This window comes from Microcebus murinus, chromosome 18, assembly GCF_040939455.1.
Source record: "Microcebus murinus isolate Inina chromosome 18, M.murinus_Inina_mat1.0, whole genome shotgun sequence".
Taxonomy (NCBI): domain Eukaryota; kingdom Metazoa; phylum Chordata; class Mammalia; order Primates; family Cheirogaleidae; genus Microcebus; species Microcebus murinus.
In genome coordinates, this window is record NC_134121.1 from 19,840,341 (window position 1) to 19,853,990 (window position 13,650).

General features: G+C 55.3%; 1 protein-coding gene across 5 annotated transcripts in view; it reads right to left on the reverse strand.

Moving 5' to 3' along the window:
- Positions 1–2,552: 2,552 nt before the first annotated feature.
- Positions 2,553–13,650, reverse strand: part of RPH3AL (rabphilin 3A like (without C2 domains)) — a 143,444-nt gene continuing 132,346 nt past the window's right edge. For 4 of the 5 annotated variants that reach the window (XM_075994272.1, XM_012740632.3, XM_075994271.1 and 1 more), the window contains exons 7-9: positions 7,653–7,766; positions 5,244–5,390; positions 2,553–3,656 (exon numbers count right to left, since the gene is read on the reverse strand). In XM_075994272.1, the coding sequence (XP_075850387.1) occupies positions 3,622–3,656; positions 5,244–5,390; positions 7,653–7,766 (296 nt within the window). In that variant the 3' untranslated portion in view covers positions 2,553–3,621. The remainder of the gene's footprint in view (positions 3,657–5,243; positions 5,391–7,652; positions 7,767–13,650) is intronic. The other variant, XM_075994274.1, reaches the window with a different exon arrangement.

Consider the following 13,650-nt stretch of genomic DNA (forward strand, 5'->3'; position numbering starts at 1 on the left):
GGGTGAATGAATGGGGATAAGCATTACGGTTCCAAAGCCCCAAACGGAAGAGCACGAACATTTACGGTGCCCCAGGCCCCATGCAGCCACCGCACCCACCTTCTTGTGTCGTCTAAACAACGTCTGAGGCAGGTGCCTCCTGGGAGTTCTACAGGAGAAATAACTGATAGCTGGCGTTGACATGCAGGTCACAGTGGTAGCAGCTCCTCACGTGCTTTCATGTTTGAAATTTTCACAGTCACCCTGGGAAGGAAGCATATCCCCATTTTACAGATGGGAAAATGGAGGCACAGAGAGAAGTACCCAAAACTTCATGTACTAAGTAGTGGAGCTGGGACTGGAAACCAGTGTCCAGAATTCATGAGCTTTCCACCTGCTGCTCCTCTTAGGGATTATCTGGTGTTTGGGACAAATCGGGGCCCTTCTAGACTCCCTGAGTTTCACAGATGTCACTGAACACCCTCTACCCTCCACCATGGAAGACTTCAGGTTTTTTTTTTTTTTTTTTTTTTGAGATAGAGTCTCTCTCCATCCTCCAGGCTAGAGTACAGTGGCCCCATCTTAGCTCACTGCAACCTCAAACTCCTGGGCTCAAATGATCCTCCTGCCTCAGCCTCCCGAGTGGCTGGGACTACAGGAACAAGCCACCACATCTAGCTAATTTCTTTCTATTTTTAGTAGAGACAGGGGTCTCACTCTTGCTCAGGCTGGTCTTGAATTCCTGACCTCAAGCGATCCTCCTGTCTTGGGCTCCCAGAGTGCTAGGATTACAGGTGTGAGCCACCACGCCTGACCTAGGGTCAGTTTTAAAAGTTAATTTGTAAGTGGGTTGCTTGGGACTTCGAAGGCATTTTTGCAAAGAAAGGATTTCTTGGTTTCCAGGCTAGTCCACGAAGGACCCTTCACACCCAAGGCAGCTCCCAGGAGCCCTGGGTGGGGGCGGGGATCTGCTTTCCATCTCAGCCCTAAAACTAAGACTCCCAGGACTACCTTATGATGAATGCCTCTCTAGGAATTGCATTTGGAATTCACCTTGGGGCTGCAGGGAGTGAGTCCCCCTCACTGTGCCTGGCACTTGGCAGGCTCTTTATGGACACTCCCTGCTTTCAGTCCTAGGAAATGTTCTTGTATCGTTTCTTCAACAATTTCTTCTCCTCTGTTTTCTGTTTCTTGGTTTGAAATTCCTACCAGTTGGAAGTTGGACCTTCTGTATTGATCTTAACTTTTTGTTGCCTAATGTTCTTGACTCTTTTTTTTTTTTTTTTTTGCATTTATGGGTTTTATTTTCTGGGGAATTTTCTCTTATCTCATCTTCCATCCCTTCTCATGCATTTTTAAATTTCTGCTGCTGTATTTTTACTTCTTAAGAACTTTAACACTGCCTTTGAAAAAAATAACATTCTTTTCTTGTTTCTGGGTATAATATCTTCAGAGGATTTTCCTCTGACTCCTTTCTCTCTGTTTTGGAGTTTCTGCGTTTTCAGTTATTGGATTTTGTCACACGTTGGGTGCCCTTGGCTGTTCTCATTGTGAGTGAAACACAACAAAGCTAATGGGCAGCTTTGTGCCTGTAGCAGGGCTGGGGGCCCCACAGGGTGGCTGGGCAGAGACCCCCCTGTTTGGGGAACTGCAGTGTCAGGATGTGTTGATCTGTTCTCTTTAATCAGTTTCCCTGGGAGAAATTCCATAATGCCCTGCCTTGGGGGTGGGCAGATGGCAAATAGGCCTGGGAAGGGGGCTGGGAGACTTCCCATTACCCATCCCTGATTTCAGAAAGGGACCTCACCCCAGAGTTTCCCTAGTCTTGGGGTCCCCAATCCAGAATCTTTCTAGTTCAACCTTGGCCAGCAGTAACCCTGTCTTCTGCCCTGGTCAGGGAACGGGGGTCACTAGTTCCTGAGGACTGGGAGTGGGGGCCTGGGGGTCTAACCTCCCCATCCAACCAATGCTATTTCAAACCCATCCTGAACTTTCACCTTAGGGACACCTGGCCCCACCAAGCTCTGAGCTTCTGGGGGATTCTGAAGAGCCAAGGGCTTGTTCATGGTCAGCTTCCTCTCTTATAGATATTCTGGGGAGGGACGCTGACTCTAAGCAAATGATACCGTTCCATCTTCCAAAGCTTTTCAGATCTCTCTCATTCACTGCCACCTTTGCTCCTGTTCCTTTTGCCTCTGTGGTTTATACCTTTCTCATTCCTTTATGTCATTTTAGTAGAGTTTTGGGGGACAGAGGAAAATGTGAATGTGTTCAGTCCACCATAGGTAACCAGAAGTCCCTGTCCATTTTAAAAACATTTTTACATGTGTTCATGTGAGTTTGTACAACTCATTTGTATTAAAAACATTTTCTTTTTTAACATAGACGGCCTTGTTTTTTCCATGCAACATTGGTTTGTGAGCTCTGTTCACACACACAGATCTAGCTCGTTTTTTTGCGGCTTAGGAAGTGTTCCAGCAATTCAATGTACCACGTTTTTTTTTTTCATCCATTGCTCTATTGCTGCAGCTCAGAAACACAGGCGATTGTGGTCTTTTGATTAACACACTGGCTCAATGCAAATTCTAATCTTTATTGTTTTAATTCTGAAGCGGAACGTGTCCCAGGGAAACAGTGAGCTCCTTTACCATCTGCCAGCGGCAAGGGCAGGCTCCCGGGTGGGGCCCTGCGAGCTCCTGGCTCAGAGCAGGTGGCCCTTCCAGAACAGGGTGCCCGGGAGGGTGCGAGAGGGGCAGGAAGGAGGGGAGGATGTGGACAGGCAGACCACACACACACACACACACACACACACACACACACACACACACACACACACACGTGCGCTCTCTCTCCAGGGAAGGGTTTTCCAGAAGCATTTGCCTGCACTCCAAATTAAGTATTTGTCATGCCAAACCAAACCTACTGAAGAGAAGTGAATTGATGGCTGGGGGAGCCCTGGGCCTGGCTGGGGACTCAGCCCAAGGCTGCTCTTCTTCAGTGAGCCACATCCACAGCATTCACTAGAACCCTCCCGGCCCCTCGAGCTGCAAGGGAGGGATTCAAAGAAATCTAACAAGGGGCCAGGGTTCGCTCTCAGCGCCTGAGCCCGGGAGAGGGACAGAAAGGAGGAGGGTGGGTGGGTCTCTCACTCCACCTGCTCTGCTCCCTCCATTCGGGCTGTGAGGGGCCAGACTCGGCCTTGACCTTGACGGTACTGCTCTGGGATGTGTTTCTTCTCGCTTAATACAAATACAAAGAAAGGCCTGCCCGGCAGCCCCTCTGAAATTGCAGTGCAGGAGGGAAGGCCCCACATCCAGCCAACCCAGGACACAAGCAAGCTTGGGAGAACCCCAGGGCAGGCTGGGGTGGGGGGAGGGCAATAAATAAGGCGGGGCCGAGTGCGTGGTTGGAGGGGTGGCAGTGGGCGGCAGCTGTGTGAGAGCAAGGCACACAAAGGCACTGGGCGGGGCAGGCTCGGCCCCAACACTGGTTAGTGGAGTCCCAGCCAGCAGGGAGGCTGGCCAGGGCGCAGGACCGCTCAGGGTCTGGCTCCAGCTTTCGTGAAAGCTTCCACTGAAAAGTCTGTTCCAGGCACCGAACACGGCTCAGCGCAGGGCGGGGTGGGGGCCTGCTGGAGCCACGTCAGCAGCGGGGGCTCGTCCGGGTGTGTCTTCTGCCTTTGGAGGAGAGAAAAAAAGGCCACCGCACAGTGAGCAGTGGTGACAGCTTGACCTCTGGGAACAAAATGGAGGTGACGGGAGTGGGGAAGGCAGGCCCCTTGCTGGGACAGCCCCCACGCCCGAGGCTGTACTGCACTGTGGAACCCCTCTGGGGTTCCGTCTGCTCGTCCTAACAGAGTGATCACCATGGTGACCTCAGGATGGGGGAGGGAGCAAATGGCCGTGGGAATGGAAGATCCTCCTCTGGGCCAGGCCTCTCCAAGTTGTTTCTCAAGCCCTGGAACCCTCTTTATGCACTGGGCCCCAGGGCCCCCCGCTTATTACTGGACATTTCCTGGGGACCCACTCGGGGAAGGAGGTCCCTGTGATGCTGAGTGTCACCTCAATGCAACCCCGAGAGGGACACGTTAGCGATAAAGGAACTGGCTGCAGAGAGATCAAATATTAGGTTGAACCGTAGCAAATTGCTGCTATTTGACTATGTCTGACCTACAAAAATGCAGTTTCTTATGGTTCAAGCTTACGGTCCGTCTGAGGTCACGTGGCTATGTGTGGCAGGGCTGTAACTAGAATTTGGGGCTGCAGACGCCTCCCACTCTCTGGAGACCTGCCCACTGCTGCTTCCCGCCCGGATGCCCTGCGGCTTCTGGGGAACCACCACGTGGGAGAGCGGGGAGGGATTGGGTAAGGGGTTCCCATGGGTGGTGGCCGGGGTGCCCTCCACACCCTGGAGTCTGATGCACACATGCACCCGTGGATCCTCCGGCCAGGGAGGGGCCCAGTCCGCCTGGGGCTCCTTTCTTGAAGGAGACGGGGGCTGGCCCTGCACTTGCAGTTTTCTCTGGCTTGAGTGCGAGGAGACCCTCCCTGTCCCCCAGTCACATGATGGTCCCGGGCTGGGCACGGCTGGGGACAGTGGGTATGGGGCAGGGTGGGAGCCTTGGACGCTTCCCCTTACCCAGTCTGTGCCTTGGTTTCCACACCCACCCAGTGCAGGGAGGAAACCTCCTGGCTACTCTGTCCGTGGCATGGAAGCCGACCTTGGTGGTGCTAGGGAGGGCTGGAACCCCACGCCCCACGCCGGAAGCCCCCTCCTGGGATGTGGGCAAGCTCCGGGCTGGGCTCTGTTTTGGGTGGGTTGATTTGGCTTCCTCAGTGACATGGCAGGTTTCTAGGAGGGCAAGGACCCCCCCCCCCCCACTGCTCCCAGCTCAGGCTGGGTACACGACGGGCTGAGTGCGGACTGGACCGCCTGGCACATGGCAGGAGCCCTTGAAGCGGGAGTCACCTTGCCCAGGACAGAGATGGGAAATGCTGCGACAAATCACACGTTTTACAAAGTGGACGATGGCAATGACTGTCGCTGCGATTCCCAAGAGTGGCTGGGGTGGTTACCGATATTATTATGGGTCGCGCCTCTGTTCATCGCGGACCGGGATGGGGTCTGGCTCACCTCTGTCCCCCAGTGCCTGGCACGGCACTCAGTAAACATGGAGAACTGACAATGTCGCCTGCCACGCTCCAGTCTTGGAGGGGTGAGAGGAGGAGAGGGCCGTGGGGGCAAGGGAGAAGCCAGGTACTCACCGGGGCCCTTGGGGTCGGCTCGGGGCGGGGTGCCCCCCTGTGGGTCTGTGGAGCCCGTCCCAGTCTCGCTGGCCAGGCTGCTCTGGCTCCCCGAGAGGTGGCTGGGCGGGCGGATGAGCCCCATCCTTGCGACCTCCACACTGCTGCCTGCGACAGACCACAGCGGCTCTCAGGCTGAGACGGGCATGGTCTCGGCCCCACAAGAACCTGATCCAAGATCTTCTCGTTTGGAATTACAGTGGCATCTCTGGGACTATCTGCCCAGCAAGCCCCCTGCCCTGGGAACTGTCCCCTCATCCATGTGGCTGCCAGGGCCCGGCATGACCCCACCCTCTGGCCACTGCTGACAGGGTCCGAATTACACCAAAGCAGCAGAACAGGCCTGGAGGTACTTTCACTAAGTAACAAGTCACCAAGACGGAACTCCCCCATTATTAGGAGTTCCTTCATAGGATGGGGGAGGGGGAAGGGTGTATATTCCAGGTAACCTAACGAGAGAGCTATCACTGCTGCCTTTGCCTTTGCTAAGTAAAGAATCCTCACCCAAACATGGTTTTCAGTCCTTGCCTGGCCAAGAGAACAGATGTGCAGCCTGTCGTACTTTGCCCAGTCTTTTCCTAGCGCCTAGTCCTACCTGGTCACAGCTGAGAGTGGGTGTGAAGGGAGGGGACAGGTGCCATCACGGTGGGGAGAGGGACGGGACAGCTTGCCCTGGAAACCAAGCCTGGCAGGTAAGTTTCCTTCACACTTTTCTAATGTAGAATCTAGAATCTTCAGCCTGAAAGGGGCCCGGGAGGTCCTCCAGACCAGGGACAGTTTTCATCTCTTGCGTCACCTCTACCTACTGATGCTGACCACTTGGAAACTGCACTGTGGAGGGTTCTGAGGGCCAGTGAAGGCTCCGTGGGGAAGAGCGTCTAGATCAACTAGTAATGTCTGCCATGGTCACGGGATAGGGAGTCCTGGTACGTGTGCCGGGCATTCGCTGGCTCTGATCTGGCCCAGACTTCCATTCCCAACCCAGTCTTGGCCCCAGGACAGCACCCCAAGGCATTTCATTCTAGTTTGGAGCAGTTATTGTAAAGTTCCTCTTACACACTAAAAGCAGCCTCCTTGAAGCTTTCAAATATCCCAGTTCTAACCCGCGGAGCAGCTCTGCATGAAGCCGGCCCTTTTCTCCATAAGCCCTTCATGTGTTGGAAGGAGAGAAAAATGCCTTTCCCCAGGCCTTCTCTGCTCCAGCCTCAATGCCCCCAGTTAACCCTCTTTCAAACGACAGGGTCACAGAGGTGAGCTCAGCGATGTCAAAATCAAAAGGCAGTGTGGAGCCCACCTGCTCCGCCTTGCTTGGTAACAAGAAGGAAATGCAGGCTGGCAGGTCATGGCATGCCCTGGGGCTCCCGCTGCAGTTTCTCGGCAGAGCTGAGCTAGGGCAGGGAACTCTGTCCCCAGTTTTCACAGCTCTCACCACCATCAAGGAGGCAAAATCTCAGCTGGGGAATGCTCAGGGGTGAGCCTGGGAGGAAGCCCAGGTGTGCCTGCCTGCCCTCCTTCCCCCCTCACGTGCAGAAGAGCCTCCTGCTGAGCCCTGCTCTTCGATAGTGCTAAGGCTTTATTTTTATTTATGATTTTATTTTATTTTATTTTTTTGAGACACAGTCTCACTCTCTTGCCTGGACTTGAGTTCCGTGGCGTCAGCCTAGCTCACAGCAACCTCAAACTCCTGGGCTCAAAGTGATCCTCCTGCTTCAGCCTCCCGGGTAGGTGGGACTACAGGCACGTGCCACTGTGCCCAGCTAATTTTTTCTATTTTTAGTTGTTTGGCTAATTTCTTTCTATTTATAGTAGAGAGGGGGTCTTGCTCTTGCTCAGGCTGGTCTCGAACTCCTTAGCTCAAGCAATCCTCCCGCCTCGGCCTCACAGAGTGCTAGGATTACAGGTGTGAGCCACCCGCGCCTGGCCTACTTTTATTAATGTATTTCTTTTTGAGACAGAGTCTCACTCTGTTGCCCAGGCTAGAGTGCTGTGGCATCAACCTAGCTCACAGCAACCTCAAAGTCCTGGGCTCAAGCAATCCTCCTGCCTCAGCCTCCTAAGTAGCTGGGACTGCAGGCATGCACCACCATGCCCAGCTAATTTTTCTATTTCAGTAGAGACAGGGTCTTGCTCTTGCTCAGGCTGGTCTCGAACTCCTGAGCTCAAGTGATCCTCCTGCCTTGGCCTCCTGGAGGGCTAGAATTACAGGTGTGAGCCATCATGTCTGGTGCTAAGGCTTTAGCTCGGAGTTGTCCCAACCCCAGGCCGGCTTCTCCTCCCTGATCTAGGCCAGCTCCTTGGACACCTGTTGGGCAGCAAAGCCACTTGGCACCTGGGCCTTTGTAAGGAAGCAGTGTCACTTCCCTCACTTACCTGACTCGCCCGAGGGTCTGTCACCTTTCTGGTCTCTGACGCCAGTGGGAGGGAGTCTGTCCTCCAGGCTGCAGGAGCTGAGATCCGAGTCGCTGTCACTGTCACTGGAAACCACTGGAAAAGACAGACACACCAGCACAGGAGGTCACCGCTTCTGGCCACTACTAGCAGGCACCTTGGACAGAGGGGGCCAGGGCAGGCCTCCCCACTTTGTCACCCTGCCGTGACAAAGTGGTACAGAAGCTCAGCTGGCTAGCCCTTTTGTTTTGGGCATGAGAAACAACGGCCCGGGGACAGGAGGACACTCTTTCTGCCAGAGACGTGAGTCCCAGTGGAAGAAGGCTGGGACTTGGGCCCAGCGTGACCAGCACCAGCAGGGAGAGGTCACCCTATGGCCAGTCATCTCCACACATCACCCCCTCCCTGTGGTGGAAGCTGTCACCTTTGGTGCAGGCACAACAGCTCTGGGGACTCCACCCAGCAGCACAAAAGGCAGAGGCAATGCTCTGCAGTAACGAGAATTACAGTAGTAGCTGACCCTTAGGGAGCCTTCCAGGCCTTCACATATATAAATTTTATTTATTATTATTTTTTGGCAACAGGGTCTTTCTCTGTTGCCCAGGCTGGAGTGCGGTGGTGCTATAATAATTCACTGTAGCCTTGAACTCCTGGGCTCAAGTGATCCTCCTGCCTCAGCCTCCTAAGTAGCTGGGACTATAGGTGTGCACCACCATGCACAGCTATTAAAAAAAATTTTATTTTTTTAGAGATGGGCTCTCTCTCTGTTGCCCAGGTTGGTCTTGAACTCCTGACCTCAAGTGATCCTCCCACCTCAGCCTCCAAGTAGCTGGGACTACAGGCGTGAGCCACTGTGCCTGGCATATACACGAATTTATTAAAGCTTCAGAACAACACTGAAAGATAGGAAATATCATTCCCCCCATTTCCCAGGTGAGCAAACCAAGGCACCTGCCCCGGCAGTAAGTGGAGGAGCTGGGATTCTAACCCTGGCAGGCTGGCTTGTAACTCGCTGATTCCACTGGAAGAACTGAACTGGGAGCCAGCAGGCCTGGGCTCTCATCCCAGTTCATCCAGTAACTCACAGCGGGGTCTTGTGACTGCAGAAGGGAACCAGACGGCCACGGCTGGAATCCCAGCGAGGGGAGAGGGAGGACACTTTCAACAGTGAACACCCGCTGCAGTAGAAACTCTCTTTTCTGGACTAAATGGGACCGCATTTGGCTGCTTAATCAACAGTGGGAGTCATAATACAGGATACACTCATCCTTTAAACACTTTATTTTAATTTTAAACATAGAAATTGTACATCTATTTGCCAATCTTTTGATGTCGGGCTTGGGTGCTGCTTTGAGATTGGTCTTTCATGTATATAACGTGGTCTTTCATGTATATAAACGACATCACATCCATGTTGTGTCATCTGTGGCTCCCGTTTCAGTTTATTTGAATTGTAGCAGGAGCTTAAAGGCCCTGGCAGCCCAGGTGCAATGGCTCACACCTGTAATCTTAGCAATTTGCAAGGCCGAGGCAGGAGGATCACTTGAGGCCAAGAGTTTGAGACCAACTGGGCAACATAGCAAGACCCCGTCTCTCAAAAAAAAAAAATTAGCCAGGTGTGGTGGCATGCACCTGTTGTCCCAGCTACTCGGGAGGTTGAGGCAGGAGGGTTGCTCAAGCCCTGGAGTTTGAGGTTGCTGTGAGCTAGGCTGACGCCACTGTGTTCTAGCCCAGGCGACAGAGCAAGACTCTGTCCACGCCACCTCCATCAAAAAAACCACACAAAAAAGCAGAGACTGGCAAAGCAATATGATGCAGAATCCTTCTATCTTTTTACATTTCTTCCCTGTTTTTCAGTGTCCTGCTCACCCAACAGAATTTTTTAAGTAACCAGTTCTTCCAGGGGACTGACCCAGCGGGTGGGGCAGGAATCTGAGGCACCTGTCAATGTGTTTCACATGGGGAATGAAGAGTGCTGGCTGTGGACGAAGGTTGAGCCCTTTACGCCAGGTACATGCAAGGCACCAAACGAGCATTATCTTCCTTGATCCTCCCAACATCCCTGAGCCATAGGTACCCATCTGGCAGGAGACCAGATCAGAAATGAAGCCCATCTGTACCAAGGGCGGTTAGTTAATAGGTTCCACTGGTCCACCGAGCCCCTTGTGGAGCAGCACACAGAGAATCCTGAGGCCGCATTAAAACTCGGCAGGGAAAGCGCCTGGCCGGTAGGGAAATCCGCTGTGGGTACAGGAAGGGGAAATGGCAGCTTCCATCCGGATCGAGAGCCTTCTGGAAAGTCTTCATGCTTTCAGCCTACGTCACCTTTCAGCTACGGGAGTCAAAGGGCACAGATCCGGGCAGCCAGAGGGCTGGAGCAGGCCACCACCATTTCGGCTGTGAGAGATCTCCAACGCTGGCCTCTCTAGCAGGGTGGCCGGCACTCAGCGGATGTGTCACGAAGGTCGGATGACTAAGTGGCTCTTGCCGCTCTTCCATCCTCACGTCCTGCCAGTTTCACCACCTAAGTGGCTCCTGAATCAGTCACCTCCTCACCACATTGTCATACTGGCCTTGCTCAGCTTAAAGGTCCCAACTCCTCCAGCCTGGACTCCTGGGAAATGCACCGCCTGGGTGACAACTGCAGGCGCTCCCGTCATTTCTCTTCTGCCCAGTGGGGGACGCTCCAGCGAAAACACAGCCCTAGCTGGACCCTCTCTCAAGACTCCCATGGCCCCCCAGGATCACGCCAAGTCCCTGCCCTCTGTCCGCCTCTCCAGCTGCGTCCCGCTAACCCGCTGCCCTGCCTGGGCTCCTCCAGCCCCGTGGCTTGCTGCTCCTGCCAAACTGCCGGCCGCCACCTCCCTCCAGGACTCGCTTCCGTCTGCCCAGGCAGCCCTGCCCACCCCTCTTCTAGAGACTCAGTTCAGGTGCCACCTCCTCCAGGAAGCCCTCCTCATCCCCACGCCCTGGCCAGCTGAACGCCCTGTGCTCTCTGCGCATCAGCGTCCCCCACCTGACCCTGGGGCTCCTGGAAGGCTGAGAGCAAATCACGCCCACAGATGAGGCTGGCGTGGCTCTCCCTGCTGGGGACCCGGCCCCCATGGGCGAGGCAAGAGCGATGAGTGCGTGAGAGATCCTGGCATTTCCTTCCTCCGTCTGCTCGGGGCTCTGCCTTTTTCTGCTCTGGGTTCCCCTCCCTGCCTGCCAGGAAGAGCTCTGCTTTGGCTTGTGGGCTTGTGTGATGCAGCATCAGGAGGAGATGGGCATGAGGCCGGCTGTGGTCCATGTGCTTCCTTTGCAGTATCTGAGAAATGCAAGGCAGAACGTGATTTGTTTTGCCACTGCGTCTCAGGTCCTGGACCGATCGTGAATCCACCAAGACTGGACCCTGCGGGCATCGGTTTTATAAGCATTTATACAGTGGGGTTCTTTTTTTGAGACAGAGTGTCACTCCATTGCCCTGGCTAGAGTGCAGTGGCATTATCATAGCTCACCACAACCTCCAATTACTGGGCTCAAGTGACCCTCCTGCCTCAGCCTCCCCAGTAGCTGGGACTACAGACGTGCGCCATGACCCCAAGCTAATTTTTCTATTTTTAGTAGAGATGGGGTCTTATTCTTGCTCAGGCTGGTCTTGAACTCCTGAGCTCAAGTGATCCTCCTGCCTTGGCCTCCCAGAGTGCTAGGATTATGAGCGTGAGCCACCACCTTTGGCCATCATTTTGACTCACTCACTCACTAAATACCAACCCAGTGGGCAGGAGGCAGAGATTCTTGTTAGGTGCCTGGAGCACGTGGCTGCCTTGTCTCCCCTGGGGCAGCTGCAAAGGAATTGGGGACTGTGGCTAATCCTCCCTGGGAGAGGGGCGTGTCCAGGAGCCAGGCTGCAGAAATGCTAAGCAGTGGGACAGCCCCGTGGTGAGCACAGTGACTGACCTTACGCTGGTTTCCTCACCCCTCTGGCAGAGATGCTAACAATCTATTCATGCTTTCTGTCTTGGAATGTTCCATCTTCCCCATGGCTGACATGCAAGATCTACGTAATCTGGGGTTAGGCGTAGGCTTGGGGACCTGGGGTGTCCAGGAATACCTGGGTCCTTTGGTGCTAACGGGCAGATGCCAAAGGGCTGGGGAGGATCCGACGAGATGGGATGTCCCGGGACTCGGGTTATGGCGGCAAGGTCATCACCCCATTTCCCCACCACCTTCCCTGTTTTGTCATCTGTCATACATGGTCACAGAGCTGGGCTGAGAGCAGGCTAAAATTGCAAGACGACTGTGCCATGCTTTGCTGGGAGAACAATGTTTGTTGTGAGTTACGGGTCTTGCCCCCAAATGGCAACCCCGGCAGTGGATTTAGGACACCATGCTGCCTAGTCCTCACGTGGTTGCCGGGTTGCACAAGGGTTAAAAAGCAAAAAGGCAGAACACCTCCCCAAGTCACAGGCAGTTGACTTGTTCTTTCTCTCTTTTTATAAACCGCCCAAAGGGCCACGGCCACGGAAGAGGGGAGAAACAGCCTCAGATGACAATCGATCTTACACAGGTGTCGCAGAGCAGAGACTCACCGCCAACTCATTTCTCCTGGGCGCGCCCTGCCCCTGCCGGAGCGCGCATGCGCACTGCGTCTGGGCTCGCGAGCCGGGCCAGGCCTCGGCTTAAGGGGTCTTCGCGGTGCAGCCCCAAATCCCATCTCTAATCCTCTCTGATGAACCCCACTCGAAAGAAACAAACCCAAGGACGTGGCAGCGTCCACGCCTGGCCTGGGCATTCACTGTCCGTGGGGAAGGGACGCACGGAGAGGCCACCGTGGTGCGGCCCCCGCCCGGCGCAAGGGCCGTGCACCCCGACGGTCACGGCCGCCCCCGGCCGCGGGGAAGAAGCCTTTCCCCCTGCCTGCCCCCAGACCTCACTGTGAAGCCGAAGCCTGGCTGATTTGCCATTCGATTGCCGTTGCCACCATTGCCACCACGCTCCCCGCGCGGCAGCTGTGACCGTCAGTCTCCCAGGTCTATTAACAGAGCTTTTAGACTCATAAATCTCTCGGCCCTGGCTCTTCCAGCCTCAGCAAAACACTCGGCGTGTCTGAAGGCTGATTTTTTTTCTTCTCTCTTTCCTTTAATTCCCCAAAGGCTGAGTCTGGGATGGCGCGCTGATGAGCACTGTCTTCTGCCCACGCCTGACTTTTCGGATGGAAGACGGTGGAACACCAGGGAGACGCCTGTCCCAGGAGCCTTCCCGAGGAGGAGGTGTCATCGGACGGGTTCTCCCGGGCGCTGCCGCCCGCCGGGCGGGCAGGGGGCAGGACCTCCCCTCCTGGGCTCCCTCCACAGCGGTCTGTGCCCCTTGCCCGGGACCTGGCGTTCCCGAGATTTCCCCGTCGCGGCCCAGAGGGGCCGCCAGCCTGCCCAGCACTCGGCACCAGCCAGCCCTGGCGCCCGCGTGCCCACTTCCCTAGGGAGAGGCCAGCCCCGCCCTCCCAGTTCACTCTTGGCTGGATTTGCGATGTGACTGTCTCCATGGAAACACAGAATTTTGGTACATCAAGTAGGGGGAAGAGTCTTCCCTTCTGGAAAGTCTTTCTTGACTGCTCAAAGGACACATGTGACAGCTGCGGTCCTGGGTCAGTCCAGGGCACAGGTGGGATGCTGGCTGTTTGGCCTCACGGCGCTGCACTGGGATCTGGGGGGCTTGGGGCTGCTTCCAGGCTCTGCCTGGGCAACGGCTGTCTCCGTGACCCCAGGCCATCGTCCCGGCCTTGCTGAAGAACACCGGGGCTGACCTGGGCGGCCGCCTGGGCCCGAATCCCGGGATTCGACTTCGGGTCAGCCTCCCGAGGCCCTGCCCTGGTCGGCGGGCGGGGAGACGTCCCTCTCGGGCCACACGACATCGCTGCCTGGCACAAGGACACCCGGCGGCAGCCTGCGAGCTCGGGAGGCGCTTGTGAGCTTCTGCTGCTCTGCTCGGAGGCTCCCAA